The 16838-nt window shown below is 34.6% G+C and overlaps 1 protein-coding gene across 2 annotated transcripts in view; it reads right to left on the reverse strand.

Annotated features, from left to right (window-relative positions):
* LOC149158436 (Transmembrane proteins 14C) overlaps positions 1-16838 on the reverse strand; it is a 252552-nt gene that overhangs the window by 61120 nt on the left and 174594 nt on the right. For both annotated transcript variants that reach the window (XM_089436216.1, XM_089436217.1), the window contains exon 4: positions 7508-7554. In XM_089436216.1, the coding sequence (XP_089292342.1) occupies positions 7508-7554 (47 nt within the window). The remainder of the gene's footprint in view (positions 1-7507; positions 7555-16838) is intronic.

Below are 16838 nucleotides of genomic sequence, written 5' to 3' on the forward strand. Positions count from 1 at the left end.
ACATCCCCTATGAAACCCGGGTAAGATATGTGCCTTGAGAGACAATGATGATGGTGTCTATCAGTCATTGGTCTCACCAGCTGCCTATAATCTCGTGGAGAGATAGAGTTGTTAGTCAAGGCCTTGCTATGTGACAATGTTGGTTAATATGATACAAAGAGATAAGCTGAAATGATAGCTTAAGAGATGGCTTACCAATCTGACTCTTCTTATGAGATCTCTTCAATTTGAGAATGTCCATGTACCATTATGAATACCTCCCTAGTTAAGAGGGAGAGTTGAAATGTGTAACTAGGTTTGGTCTTCATAAATATGAAATGTACTTTTGATTCTTGTATATTGTAAAAATAAAGAAAAATTATTATTGTTATTTTTGTAGCATGGGTTTCATGCTCAAGGTCTTTTATTTAGAGGTCAAGCACCCATTGAGTGCTTCTAGGGTTTGTCCTAGGGTCAAGAAGTCAAAAGAGTCATTGTCATATGAAGAAGACCTCGTCAGGCACATTGTAACATGTAAAAAGAATTATTTTTGTATTTAAAAGTGTCCAAAGACCCTCCAAGACCAAGTCAGCTTGGCAGCTAATTAGTCGGCCTCATTACAGCATGTCGTCCTCCTTGGAAGCCTATATATAGGAGCGAACTCAACCTCCTATTGACACCCACTCATTTTCTCATCATCTAAGCAAAGGAGAAGCAGAAGAAGCCTAGCGAAGAAGGAAGAAGGACGAAGGACGAAGGTTTGGATTATTTCTCTCTCTCTCTCTTTCTCTCTCTCATGTGCGAAGAAGGAAGGTTAGGGTTTTGATGCTAAAGGTCAAAGTTGATCTTCTTGTTTTGGTAGTTGTTTGATGATAAGAACAAGACAATAATAAGAGAAGAAGCTAATAATCAAGAAGATTAAAAATACATCACAAACAATTATCAAGTTGCAGAGAAATCATCTTAGTTGCATCCCTTTAGATTTCTCAACAAAACGTAGGAAAATAATTAAAAATTGATTAATTAATTTAATTAAAACGTTTCCATTCAAAAGAATAACTTGGGCTTGGAGATATTTTCTGCTCGTGTTCCTAGGCTCACTAACACCACCTGCGGCTAGAACACCTCTCTGAGCTACATCAACCAACATAGGTTGCATAAGAGGTTGGAAATGATGGAAATGTTTCAGGTGAAGCATGATTTGGTGCTAATTCAAATGGCAGTGCTGTGAAGGAGAAATAAAGTTACATGGCCTAGTGACAAGGGAGTTGAGAAACAAAGTGCTAGATAGTCTAATGCTTGATTCCTCTTTTTTGATAATTACTCGTGAATGTTAGCTATATTTTCATTACTTTTATGTTTTCTTCATCAAGCAATTGTACAAATGTTCAAAGCATAAAGATCACAAAGAGACAAAGAACACCAAAAATTAGGCTCCAAGCCAGGGAAAAACCCCACAAGGGGGAAAACCCGACAATCCTTCTCTAATAGAATAATACCAAAATGAGATATCCAAGACCCAAGAACAAGACCAAAACAACCACAAATATTCCAAGTCAAACCCTCCTCTAAGTCTCCTCCAATAGTCAAAGTCAACATTGGTCACCATTCTCCAAATCTGATCAAACTCCAGATTTCGGCCCTGCAATACCACAATAGCCTCAGAAAATTTGCACGTGAGCACAACTAGGGCAGAAAACCTCGATCTTCCTTTCTCCTTTGACTTGCTTCTCTCTCTTTTGACTTTAGCTTGTTTTCTTCTTGACTAATTGCAGAAATAGATAGATGATGATGTGATGAATGAATGGTTCTCCAAGAGGTCAAATTGACCCTTACATATAATTGTCCAGGAGGGTCGAATAGGTGCCACATAGGCTGACTTGTCCAAGGAGGGCTGACTTGGTCTTTGTGTTGACTTTTTGACTCAAAAATAAAATTCAAATTCTTTTCTTACAGAAGTCTAAATGGGACTTGACTCAAATACACTTTCTTTTTTGACTCATAATAAATTCTTTTTGACACTTTTAACTCTATAAGCATGAAGAACATGCTTTGACCAAAAATAAAATAATAATAATGAATATGATATATGTTAATGATGAAATTTACATTATGAAGACCGACACTAGTTACAATTTCAACAAAGAGAACAAGTGTAAGGATGGAAAACCGAGGTAAGCAAAGTGTATAATTTATATACCTTCCTTCATTAGTTGTGTTAATCTCTTCTGAACCCCACATCATGAAAAATAAAATGATAGACATGAGAATCATGGGGATCGAAGAAAAAGTTGCCCCTGCAACAAAATTGGACATATTCAAGATAGTGCTTGCCATTACAATGTAATATGGCTGGTGGATTTACTGATTGTCTATGAAGGGTGGTATGTGTAAAAGTCAGCCACAAAGGATGCAAATTACTTGTAAGAGGGTTATTGTGTACATTGTTTTTTGCAGGTTAAGGCAAACTCCAAAAGTCTAGTTCTTATGTACTTACAGACTGTTACCTAGGTGTATAAAAGAGTCGCTTCTTGGAGTTCAAATCAGCTTCTACATCTGTGGTAGATGGCTGAAATTTTCAGCCAATATTTACTCTAACCTCACTAACAAGTCAGTGATCAAACAGGTGGTTGTTGCCTTGGCATATCCTGTATCAACTACATTAAATACATCTAATGTAAACAACACTCTCCCACTTTGTTGGCAGGAAGATGATTTTTGGAGTGCAAATGGGAGGGACATGTGGTGCTTGCAGAAGATATCAAAATGTGAGGCAATGGACAACAGAATGGAGAATTTCGAGCATATTGATACTCATCATCATCACATAAAGTTGATGATTGAGAGTGACGATGTTGAGTTGCATCATTACACAACTCATGGACAGCTGCAGACATTTTCGTCAATGCTCTTGGCACAGATAAGTTTGTGAATTCTAGGCACAGGATTGTTTAACAGAGGATGATAAGAGTTAACATACTCTAATGGTCATATCATAGTATTTATTAGGTGTCAATATTAGGTAATAAGGTTTAATGCAACACAATGCAATAGATTCTGACACATAAATCGAAAGCTAAAATCAGACAGAAAACACAGTGCAATAGATTCTAATTTCTGACACAGAGACCGAAAGCTAAAGTCAAACAGTAAATGCAACCGTTTAAAGGATATAATAACTAATACTGTCATTCCAATTAAAGGATATGTAAACCAAGATGGTCAACTTTTAAAGGATATAAAAGTCGTGCATTATTTTTGTTGAAGCTCATGTTAGCTTTTGGAAGGTCTTCTACATAGGTTTGGCGTCTTTAGCAGGTAGGAGATGATTTATTGCCTCTTTAGGTGCTTACTTGATGGAGTCACTGATTTATGTCTTATTTCCTAAGTCTAACTAAGGAAAAGTACAATAATTAAAACCAATTAATTATTGTTGACTATTAAGTAAATTTCCAAGGATAAATAAATAAATTATTTAAGTGACTTAAAAATGATCTCAACCACTACTCAAGGAACCCCTACTGCAGCAAAACTGAATTTAATTCACCTACTTGATTTTGATATACATTATCAAGTTATTTTCTGAATAATACTAAAGTAAATTACTTATGCAGCCTACACCAATTTAATTTGATTACATGAAACAAGAAACTAAGCAAAGAACAAGATACATAGGACACCGTTATTTTTGGACAAAATAGTCCCTGGAAAAACCCAATACAGGAAAACCGGTGCAGCAGCTCTAAGGGTTTTATATTATTAAGCAGTACTTCTGAATACAATGTTGGATGCCCTCCCGACAATCCAGTAACAGAGAAAAATATAATGGCAGAAAACTAAGTGAGATTACCTCACTTCACCCCGCAGTTTCCCACTGATTCGGCAGCAGAACTGGCAAACCCCTGGCTATCTCTGTGATGGCCCTGTGTAGGCCCTGGCGCTGCCTCCACTAGTGGCTCTCCACCTCTCTGCCCAGTATTCCCAACCTATCCCTGCCCCTCTGCTGCAAAATGATCACTTAGTTTGAACTTATCAGCTTCGTAGCCCCAAAAATTTCGAACTCTAGATCAATTCGTTCTCTCCGTGTGTGTTTCCAAATGAACCCCAACCCTCCATTTTATACTTTTCATGTTGAGTCTTCAATGGCTGAGATTAAGTCTCTAATCAATGGCTAAGATTAAAACATGACTTGATCCGCCTTCTAGATCATTCTCACCCATATTTTGATTAACAGCCACAGTGTTTTTAAAACCGGCCGGTCAACGAGGCCACCGGTTGGAACCGGCTGAAAAACGCAATCAGGAAGGCAATGTGGCGAAGTTTTGGCCTTAACCGATCCTAATCGGCCGGTTTAGGGCGGAACAGGCGGTTTGTAGTCAAACCGGCGGGTTCAGTCCTAAACCGGCCGGTTAGCTGCCATGCCAGCCTCCACCATTTGTATCGCTGGTTTGGCATGTGGTGTGAAGAAAGTTTGCTATGGAAACTAAAATTGTGTCACTCTATGGTTGAAATTTGCATTATGTAATATGGTTACGTTACTTGGTAGTAGGGGATTCTTCATTACAGGTTTTTTAAGGCATGTTTCGTTGTACAAAACATAGACAGTTTACTGATTTCATGTCCGTTGTTCCACTATGGTATTGGCAGCCTGTAGGGCACGTTGAATTCCAACCGATTGAGGATGGTAAGTTTGGAGAATTCACAATTTAAAAGCTGTAAGTGCACTGTGTCTGGTCCTATTTCAACATCTCAGACAGCCCGCAGATTTAACATTGTTTCTAGTAGTGAAGTATATCTCCAGGAATCATGTAACAAAATTCAAGTAGCAAATGTATAAATAGAAAGAACACTCCAGTACAATGTTTCTTTTCGGATTATAAATGAATTCTAGTTGAACCTGATTTCATGCCTAGATCATCCTTCGGCCAAGCAACCAAAAGACTAGAAATAATCTCCTATAAACATGTAACAACAGTCAAGTAGCAAAATGTATCAGCAGAAAGAGCGCTCCAGCAGAATGTGTTCTCTAGTTTAGAAAGAATATTGGTTGACCCTGATTTCATGCCTGGATCATCCTTGGGCCTAGCAGCCAAAAGACTAGAAACAATGGTCGCAATCACCTTTCAGCATGTAACAAAGAATACTTTGAGCCTGTCTAAGGGAACACCTCACCTCTTATTGCTCACACTTTGGTTACAGTAAAAGGTAAGCTCAATATTGAAGGAAAAGGAATAATCAACCCTTGTATAGATACTGTATGCTCAGTCCTGTTCCTGGCAGCAGAATTACATAGGGTGCATGATTTTGGAACATTTTTGTGGTTATGGTTATATATATATTCCCAGCGTTCTTTTGAGTTTAAGGGTTGACCTAAGACAAGATGCGGGAATGTTTGAGAAGACATACATATTTTAGACTAAAGATTAAATTGATTTAAAATAGCTTTTTAAATCTAAGCCGACCTGTCCATATAACCAGAAGAAAAACAGGTTGACCCACTTGTCCATATATAAAGGTGGATTTGAGGTTTAGTTTACATGATGTGTACAAATTTGTAAGGCATAGATGGCATTTGTATTACTGGTTTGTTTGTGGAGATCCCATCTCTGACATGGATATTGAGAGTTTAATAGAGAAATGTCTAATTGGCATACTCAATTACTCCAATTCCAATTAGCGTCAAATACCATCTCATGAAGCACAGAGAAAGCATTGTAGGGTCTATCTTTGATGATCTCAAAGAGCCAAACATGGTGGAGGCAAGTGAACCATTTTTCATTATTAATGAACAACCATATCTTTTCATCGTGGTGATTCAATGCAAGATAAAGGGTTTTTTTATGGCAATAAAATTGCAAACCAAATAAATTGTTTATTTTAGTCATTGCTTATGTATTTTACTATTTTGTCGATGATATGTATTACACTCGGTGCCATTTTGATATATTCACCTTTACATGGTATATAAATGAGCAAACTTTGCATATTTTGTCTCTATTGGCTTGGAATCATGGTTTTAAATCTTAAAAATAGTTTTGTTTCATTAAAAATTAATTATTTAATGTATTTTCTAAAACCGGTTCGTTTAGACCAAACCAGTCCCGGTTCGACCGGTAAACCGGTTCATTAGGTGGACCGGTCTAGTCATCGGTTCCGGTTTTAAAAACATTGAATACCCATTAAAATTTTAATTTTCCTAAATTTAGACTTAAGAGCCCCATTAAAAATATTAATTATTTTAATAAAATACAATCTGCGTGGAATTTCACCAAACGGTTTCTGGGTTCTTTAGAACTCATGTGCCTTAGCCTCTCCACCAATTGTCAAGGCTAGAGCACTTCCGATGCTACCAAAAACTAACAGTTGCCTCTTTAGGTGCTTACTTGATGGAGTAACTGATTTATGTCTTATTTCCTAAGTCTAAGGAAAAGTACAATAATTAAAACCAATTAATTATTGTTGACTATTAAGTCAAATTCTACGGATAAGTAAATAAATTATTTAAGTGACTTAAAAATGATCTCAACCACTGATCTCCCAGATCTTCTACAAGGAAGATTACAATTAGCGATTTGGGCTTGATGAAGATTATAAAATAAGCCTAAGGGAAAGGTGAATACACACAAGTGGAAAAAGCAATTTTCTCTAGAAAAAAAGGCTCAGCTAGACTGTAGCACAAAGGAGGAAGAGTTTAGGTGGATTCAAGAGCATTTCCAAGAAGCTGAATTGTTGGAGATTGCAAGGCCGAATTGTTGAAGTGCGATGGAGGTCGAATTGTTGGACAGGCCATTTTGCGAGTGCCAAATTTCATGAAGCGCAGAGGCTGTTCAAGTAAAAGACACAGAGTCGAGCTGCTGGTGGGAGGTGGGAGAAAATCTCCAAGCAAAATTTCTTCAGAGGCTAATTTCTAGTGGACCAAAATTCCTAGCGCTGAATTCTTCCAATGTGGCCAAGTTGCAGGTTCCAAACAATGCATATTTCCTCGTAATTTCTCTGTGGGTCGAAATACTTATTTTCCTGGATTAATTAATGGAGAATTGTTGTGGGTGTTTATCTGTTGTAATGTGTGAGTGATAGCTCACTAATTTTATTTACGCTGCATATAAAATTCAAGAAGTTAAAATACCAGTGATTATATTTTTCCAACAATTCAAAATTTATTTGGATAAATTTCTGGGAATAAATAATTGTTGCAAGAAAATAAACCTAGGCTGGTATTAAGAGATTTAACAATTTCTTATCATTCTTCTACACCAACTGTTTCAACTTTCTACAAGTAAGATGGCATTTGGAATTTGAAGGTCAAATTATAATAAATAACCAATCAAACCAGGTTTTGTATTTCGCACACTTTAGATTCATTAGCACTTCAAAACATATTATACGTCTTCAGCACTTCTAAAAGTGCAGTTGGAAGATTTGAAATGTCATAGACAACAATGATGTTAATACTAAATAGTAATAAGTCAAACAGTAATTAACATGTCAAAAGGATACGCAATATTTTGAAAAACGCGCAGAAGCTTACCAAAGAAAAAACTTGAAGATGCCTTGCCAAAAGAATAAGTGAGAGAGCTGCAAAAGATTGGAGTGTTAGAAAACAGAAAATAACTGCTACCCCTTCCACAAATCATTATTTAATTCTTATATCAATTAAGAAGAACAAAAAATTCAAATCAATCTAACAGAAATGGCATTGCAGTTTGATTCGAAAATAGAGAGAGTAGAATCAAACATGTTTAAAAACAGACTTGAACTCCAAATTTTCTAACAAATAAAACATTTGACATTAAAAACCAGCTGTAGCATGTAAATTTAAGAGTTTTAGTTCCTATCTCATTAGACTATTTTACACTGAGAAATGAAACTTACAACATGCAAAGTCCAGTTACCAAAATTTAGAACCCATTGTTTTGTGTTACTAGTTGATGTATGCATAAATAATCCCAAAAGCGTTCTGATTTTGAAGGTAATAAACAGACATATCAATAAATTCTTTTTGGATTTATCCCTTAAATTCCAAATATATCCTGCTGATAAAGTCAAATTGCTGACCCACTTTGCCTTTACTTTCCTCTACAACTAAGTTAACAGATTTGGAAATGGTTTTACGTTTCTGAAAGGGTTACGCATTTTAGAAATGGCACCTTCAAAATAGTCCCAAACAAGGAAACAGTATGTGTATGTGGGTGGGATGTGTGTGTGTGTGTGTGCACATGCCTAAGTCACGTAGTAAAAACATGAACATAAGATTAAAACGTTTTACACAATTCAGCATCCTAAAAGAAAACTACAACGGGAGCGCAAGTTTTATTTTTTATGTTCCCATGGCTTACTTGTTACATCAAAAAGTATTGTTATGAATATAATTCATATAAAAATAATAAATATAACTTGTCCTGACGATGAACCACACTGGTTGGTTCGAAACGCGTCGACAAAGGTTTTCTTCATGTGATTTTCGCCGAAACTCTTCTTATAATATAATAATAATAATTAATAATTAATTAACTAATGGTTAGTTAGTCAGTGATGAAGAGGTTTGTTTTAGAGACATGACCATCCATGAAAGTAATGAAGAGGTTTGTCTTAGAGACATGACCATCCATGAAAGGGCACCTGCCTAGGGTATATAAGCAGACCCTCATTGTCATTTGTAATCATCTCATATCTTACATCAATTCAATATACAATTACATGTCTTACAATGGACAATTTATGTGTTTGAAGTATTTTAAAGATTTCCGAAGCATATACAACTTTTGGAATGGTCGTTACATTGGTATCAGAGCCATGTTTGCAGATCCCGGCCTTTGGCCATCAACTTGTAACTAAAGTGTTTCACTATACAAGTTGGAGTTTTTCCATTTTCAATCAGGCACTTGGCCACTTTACGAAGAATTAAAGGAACAAATTAAAAAAAAGAGTTCATATATATATATATATTAAAAATAAATAAAATAAGGCCTTTGGCCATTGACATTTCAATGATTCTAAAATCTAATAAAAAAATCAGTCCGATATAAATTTTGAAGGAGAACATTCATATATATAAAAGGGTTCTACGTTATTGATAAAAAGTGCATGATAAAGTCAAAAATGAATCTTTTCAAATATCTTTAAAACTATATGTAAGATAAGGAAGAGTAGATAAGATTATCTTAATTCTTCATTACGTAGTTTACAAGCTCATGGTTTTAGCAACCCATGGTAATTACCCATGGTATTTGCAAGGTAAAAGAACAAAAGGAATACAAAATCTCTTTATGTGAATGGTAAGTTTTACTTTTTACGTGGAGAAAATTAACCGAGTCAAAGGCACGTTTATATTATATTACTTTTAAGTGGACATATATTTTATATTATACCCCAAAGAGGTGAATAGCCATGTTTCACTAGAGTTGTAACTTTTCAAAAAGAAAAAAGAAAAAAATATATATGAATATATATAGAAAAAAATAAATTTATAAAACAAAATAAAGTTTAAAAAAATAAAAAGTTAAAAAAAAAAAAAAGAGTTACAAAAGAAAAAAAAATTGTCGAGAATAAAAAGAAATAAAATTAGAAAAATTATTTTTTTAGAATCCATAAAGGTGTTCAAATTCACTAAAGAAAATGGGGTTATCATTAAACCCTAAGCTCATCGACGAACACAAAAGAAGTCCATTTTTGAAGAAAAAAGCAAATGGAGTCTAATTCGAAGATGAACAAAGAAACCATGGATTCCATATGGAACTCTACATTTTGGACGAGATGTCCATTTTGTCATACAGAAGATCAGTGTTTATCGATTTTTTTAAATCGCACAATACCTTGTCCAAAATGTCGAAGATTGTTTACTTTGGAAGAATATCAAGGTAATAACCAGACACAAATTAAAAGATTAAAAGAAGAAATCACAGAACTTCAACAAAAGAACGAAGCATCAAAAAATAAATATAAAGATCTCGAAGATCGGTTTCATGAAAAATCAACCAAAAGCAACAAAGAAATTTGTCGTTTAAGGGGCCTCAATGAGAAATTACTTTCACAGATAAAAAGTCCAAGGTTAAAAAATAAAAACTAAAACAAGAAAAGGAAAGCTCTGATAAGGAACTAAAGGAGAATCTATCAAAAAAAAAATTGTGCCTAAAACCCTTAATCAAAAATTTAAAAGATAAAGAGAAAGATACTAAGGACAAAGTCAACAATTCAGAAAATGGCGAACTTTCACGTCTAAGGAATCATAACCAAGCCTTACTTACGCAAATAAAGAAGCTTAAAAGTGACAAGAAATCACTAAATGACAAGTTAGAGCAACTTCAAGAAGTAGTATCGAAGCCTCCAGTCATTTCAGTCCAAGTTGAAGATAAAAAAACAAATACCGATCCAGTCAAAATCGTAACTCAAGCAGAGGATAAACCTACTGAAGTGAAGACACATGCAGAAGTTGCAGTTCAAACGATGGACATTCCAAATGATGATTTAGTAGCCAACTCAACAACAATGGCACCTGAAGGAAATCAAGAAACAACCACTAACATGATAAGGGAAAGTCCAACTAGAAGAACTATTTATCGACATCTGAATCACAAGAGCAGACTTTCCAATCAATCTACGTACCAGTATCACTCATAACATAAACGACAAATTTATGTTCCCAAGAATACTAACCTATGATAATTATTCATCACAAATTTTCAGAGATCAGAAGATTCCACAAACGATTAATCTAAGATGGTCTGGTTCGTTCTCAATATGACAATTTTGTCTATCACTCAGAGCATCATATCATTTTGTATCAACGAAGATGAAAGTTCAGAGACGAGAAGATATTCTCAGTAAGCTTTGAGGACAAAGCTTCTTGAAGAGAAAGGCAATGTTATGAATATAATTCATATAAAAATAATAAATATAATAATAATAAATAATAATTAATTAACTAATGGTTAGTTAGTTAGTAATGAAGAGGCATTCATGAAAGGGCACCTGCTTAGGGTATACAAGCAGACCCTCATTCTCATTTCTAATCATTCTTATTCATACATTTAAATATATATCATTGTATCTTCAATGGAGATCTACATATTCCAAGTCTTTTAGAGTTTTTAACCTGCTATAACAAAACTTGTTCGTTACATCTATATCACCAAGAGCATTTGGCATAGTGAAAACACTAGAAGCATGATCGCCAAATTCACCACTGGATCTAGGAATATCTCCATAAATCTCAATGCCATAATCATCTTCATCTCCTAATGGAACTAGAACAAGCCTGAAACATGGAGTAGAAGAATTTGATGAATCTTTAGCCACATTGTTTAAAGCCAACTGCAGATTACTATGAACATAAACAAGAGCTTCTAGTTTTCCAAATAGCAACCTATTTATTTTCTTGGAATGAAAATGGTCAAAGGCACTCCAATTCCTTTCACAAGTTGATGCACATGACCCTAGTTGAAGACAAAATTGCAAAATTTTGCAATGGTGGGAATGGTGGGCCCTTGATGCATGAAAATCCCACCATACTGTTGGGAGCACTTTGAACCCTATAGTATTTACTATTTTGTTGCCTTGATTCCAAATATCCCTTCCTTTAACCTGAATACCCGAATTTGTGATCCAATCAAAGTTGCAATTGATGGATCTGGATTTAGCCAACCAATAAGTTCATAAAGTCCATTCATGACTTCTTCATCCTAATGTTTGTTATGAATAATATATATATATATATAATGTAAATGATAATAATCATAAAAGATGATTAATTAACTAAAAGTATTGAAAAGGCATGTCTCTGAGGACATGACCATTCATGAAAGGGTACCTACTTAGGAATATATACGGGACCCTCAGTTGTAATCAAAACACATTATCTCACTTGTATTCAAATATTCTTATATAATATATTATCTGTCCCATGATGGACATTCTTATATACTAGATATTCTAAGTATTTTATTGCGTATACAAACTTTGTTCGTAGCATTGGTATCAGAGTTGTTCGATCCTCTGGTTGCTCAACCGTTGCACAGAGAACCAGTTTGATCCGGCCTTTGGCCATCAATCTTCTGTCAACCTTCTTGTCGTCACAATCAAGCATTTTCGCTACATAGTTGGAGTTTCTCCATTTCGCTGGTTTTCACCATTTTAAGCCTTTGGCCATAAAAGAAAAAATATAATAAATTAATAAATAAATGAAAAAAAGGAAAATATATATATATATATATATATATTATTACAAAATATTAAAAGAAAAATTATTTTAAAAAATGGAAAAAAAAAAACAAATAACAAAAAAAAGTGATATATATATAAAAAACAAAAAAAAAATATGCTCCGCTGCCACAGATTTTGCAGTTGTCTCCGCTATCAGTGAACTACCACCACCGCCACTACCCACCCTGTCTACTAAAGTCATTGCCTTGCATCACTGCCCATCCATCTTCACCAGCCGCCCATTTCCCTGTTGCTTATGCAACAGCCATCCGCCCCACATCTGATAGAAAGTGGCCTTGCCATCCACAAGTGTCGGGTCGTTGTCCATAATAACCACAAGACGTTGCTACTGCCTAATGATTGCATAGCCACTGTACGGGAATTTTCTTTGCACTTGATTCCACCCATCCTTGTCTCACCACAATGACCTCCAAATCGACTGAAGAAATTCCACCTTACCTCTGCAACAACCTGTAATTCGCCCTGCTCGAGCCGTTGTGCCACATCCAATCTTCATTGCTTTACTAAAACCTGAGGTTGTACGAATTTAAAACACCAATCTACGGTCATCCTGGAATCGTCATCATAATAAAATCGTATCCTGATTCCCAACAAAATTGTGGCTCGTGGCACATTAAACACCAATCGAGGAATTTCCTTACAAAAAGTTATTGAACCATCCTGGATATCAAAATGACGAAGAGGTATTAGGGCTCTAGCTTAAAGATTGTGACGTTCTAAATTTTCACTGGTTTGAACATTGAAGGGTTGAGAAAACAAATTCACACATTTTTTACTTAAGTTAAATTTATAGAAGGAATTACAAAGTACATTGAAATAAAATTCACGTCATCCAAAAGATCAAAAATGTTAAATGGCCAAGTTGGGCCATGTTATATTCTAAGGTTATAAAAGTGGGAAAAAGAAAATTAAATGACATTATTTTATAAAGAAGGGACAATATTTTTATAAAAGACCATTTAAAAAAAAATTATTATAATTCTATTATAAATATATATATATATAGAAGTTAAAAGACAGGTTTGAAGTACAAAGTGCAAGGGAATTATTTAAATAAATAAACATTCAAAAGGTATTTATAGATTAAAAAGGGGGCAATACAACATCATATTTCAACATTAGTTTACATATATAAACCCCTTGGTCAAAGTATTGAAGTATCATTTGGCAATATTATCGACTAATACGAAATGAAGTCAATCATTGAAGAGAAATAAATGGAGGCTAATTCAGAAATAAAGGAAGGAAGATTTCCATAAAACTTCATTAACTTATGCACCTATGCTATTTAGAATTAAGGGAAGTCTTGCAAGAAAAAATATTGCTATTTCTATCTCTTCCATCGAAGAAGAAAATTATATAAACCCTAACCTTGCTAACCAATTGGTGATTCCTGAGTCAAATATAATCGAAAAATTAAACTATTGAATAAAAAACAATATGACATAATTGATTTACAACTAAACATTGGGGATTATACATTTATATCACAATTCTCAGTTCGATCCCTATGGAGCCATCAAGGTGACGTTATTCTAGGTTCACCCTGTATGGAATCACTAGGGTCTTTTACCCTAAATATAAAATAAAATAAAATAAAAATTGACATTTTCCTATAGGAAGAAAAAAATAACACTACAAGACATTACATTGAATTCAGATTCAGTAACACCAGAAGACATACAAGATATCTCAAAAGTAATTTTTCAAGAAAGTAAAAAAGCAATACAAAATATGCAAAGGGAAGTTGATAAAATCACTGCTGACAAAAATGAAGAAGTTTCTCGACTTAAAGACCATAGTGAAAAATTACTAACTCAAATTAAGAAGCTTAAGAAGGACAAGAAGTCGTTGGAAAGCAAAGTACAACACCTTATTAAGAAGGAAGCATCGAAATCTTCAAATGTATAAGTTCGAGTTGAAGAGAAAGGAATGTATACGAATCCAATGAATATCACAACTCTAGAAAAAGACAAGCCAGCTGAAGAAAAAACACACTTAGATGTTGCAATTCAGAAGATGAAAATTCCAAGTGAAGATTATGTAACCAACTCAACAACATCAATACCTGAAGTAAATCAGGAAATTTGCACACACATAATTGTCACTTATGTTCATAACATCACAAATGATCCTTGAGCAACCTCCTCACAATCAGTGTTTTCAAAACCGTTTTTAAAAACCGGTTACCGGTCAAACCGGCCGGTTAGCAAGGCTGCCAGTCTGAACCAGCCAAAAAACCCGGTTGGGTTGGGCATTTCGCCATTTTTTAGCCCTAACCGGTGAAAACCGGCCGGTTTAGGATGGAACCGGCCGGTTTTAGTCACGCCCACTGAAACATGCAAAAAGTGGTTTTTTGACTGTGGTTTAGGGGTTTTGGGGGCGAACTAAAGGTGTTTTGACTGTTGACAACTTGTTCACTATGAAATAACATCAACAGGTAACAGCTGTAACAAGTAACATGTGTGCTATTATGAAATAACATGAGAAGTGTCTAATTATGAATGTATATATTGAATAATGACTGAATGGTTGTTTACAATCAATCGTGACAGAATATATATAGACATTGGCTATTCACAAGTACGAAGGGATACGACCCTACGTAAATTAAGTCTTAATATTATCAGAATTTGTTATTATCATTACCTATTATGTATGTTAATGGCCTCCCTTTCAAATAGGGAATATTGGGAGATTCCCTCTTCTTGATTTGTTCTACATGGTACTTTCAGTTTAGGTTGTAGAAGGTCACCCCCTCTGATTTTGAGTTTGAATATTTGCAAGGTTTGTTTCTAATGTGGTTATAATATTTATAAGGTCTTCTATTTTGTCTCTTAGTGCAATGTCTTGATATATATTGACTTTTCTTTGAAATGTTCCTTTTTTGCTGGTTGCAATGGACACATCTTCTGATATAAGGTTCCTGATCCATTTAGCTTACATATCTTTTCTTGCCACTTAAATTCCATGAAATATTCTTTGAAGTTCGTGGCATAAGTACCCAACTGGATCAACCATTCTTCTCAGAACATATCCATCAGACCAAGTTGTAAAGTGTCTGGATTCTGGAAGCTGGTCCATGTAAATTTTGTATGTTGTACACCCACAGGGTAAGCTGCTAATAGTTGCACACCCACTGATAGTACGGCAGTCTGTACTCATCTAAAAGAAATTGAATTTCTCTTGAGAAAAAGACTGAATTCTCTTTTTTCCTTTTCTTCTTATGTTTTTTGAAAATAGTCCCTCTTTAAATTCTTAGAAAAATAATAATCTAACTTTAAATCAGGAATAAATAACCTAGCCCATCTTTTAAAACAAGAAAGACTAGCCTATTATTTTTATATTTTTCAAAAACATCAACCTGTCATGTAAACCCAAAAATAAAAATAACCCTAGCTTTCCTTGTCTGAAATTGCTTTCAGTTTCTGTTTGTAATATATGTAGCTCCTGATGATGATCCTGTGGCCAGTAGTGGTGATGAGCTTGATGATTGATCATGTGTACACTGTAGAGTTGTAGTAGGCCAATGGCCTCATAGCTTGCAGCATTGTTTTTGGACTTTATAGGCCATTTAGAGCCTCATTTCTTATGTATTTTGCTATTTTGTCGATGATATGTATTGTACTCGGTGCCATTTTGATATATTCACCTTTACATGGTATATAAATGAGCAAACTTTGCATATTTTGTCTCTATTGGCTTGGAATCATGGTTTTACATCTTAAAAATAGTTTTGTTTCATTAAAAATTAATTATTTAATGTATTTTTTTAAAACCGGTTCGTTTAGACCAAACCAGTCCCGGTTAGACCGGTTCCGGTCGGTAAACCAGTTCATTAGGTGGACCGGTCCGGTCACCGGTTCCAGTTTTAAAAACATTGCTCACAATTACTTTTCTTCTTCTTAAGTCCATCGATGTTTCTGAGAATGACGAAAAGATTAAAGTGAGTTTGTTTGGGAGAGTAAGTTGCAAGTGATGGGTACATTTTACAAGTTGAAGCAACGCCAATGACATAGCATCCAAGGAATCAGAAATTATGATTAAATTGCACCAAATCTTTTTGTGACATCTCTCTCAAAGACTAAATCTTTCTAAGGTTCATCTATGTATTATAAGGGTTGTAATCATTGTGATTCATATCCTAGTTTGAAGGTCGAAAGTATGAGATACTTTTGTTGGAGGAAGACAATATATATCAATTGAAGAAAGATGAATTATCTTTGTTCCAAGGGACCAAATCTCTGTGATTTTTCTCAGTTGAAAGAGGATCTCGTAACTCTCTGAAAAAGGTCAAGCTTTTGTAGCTAATTTTTGTGATAAAAGGATTGTAAGGTAAGGTTGATACTTCTCACACTCTACAAGAGAATTTACAATTTGAAAGATGATAGATCTTGAAGACCTTGGATATTGAAGTATCCAGGATTTGTAAACCCTAGCAAAGTTTGAACTAGGAAAACCCTAGGGATGATCGTTCCGCTGAAAGAAAAAAGCCCTAGCTCTTGCAAATGACAAAAATGACATCATGTTAATGTGAGGACAAGGATGGTGATAATTACAAAAGTACAAGATTAAGAGGGAGTTGATTCTCTTCTCAAAAGATAAGTATTTTATACCTCTCTTGTTTGATTATTGCTATG

The sequence above is a fragment of the Pinus tabuliformis genome, chromosome 5_2 (assembly GCF_031772625.1).
Source record: "Pinus tabuliformis cultivar Carrire ecotype Pingquan chromosome 5_2, CPIR1, whole genome shotgun sequence".
In the NCBI taxonomy this organism is placed as follows: Eukaryota; Viridiplantae; Streptophyta; class Pinopsida; order Pinales; family Pinaceae; genus Pinus; species Pinus tabuliformis.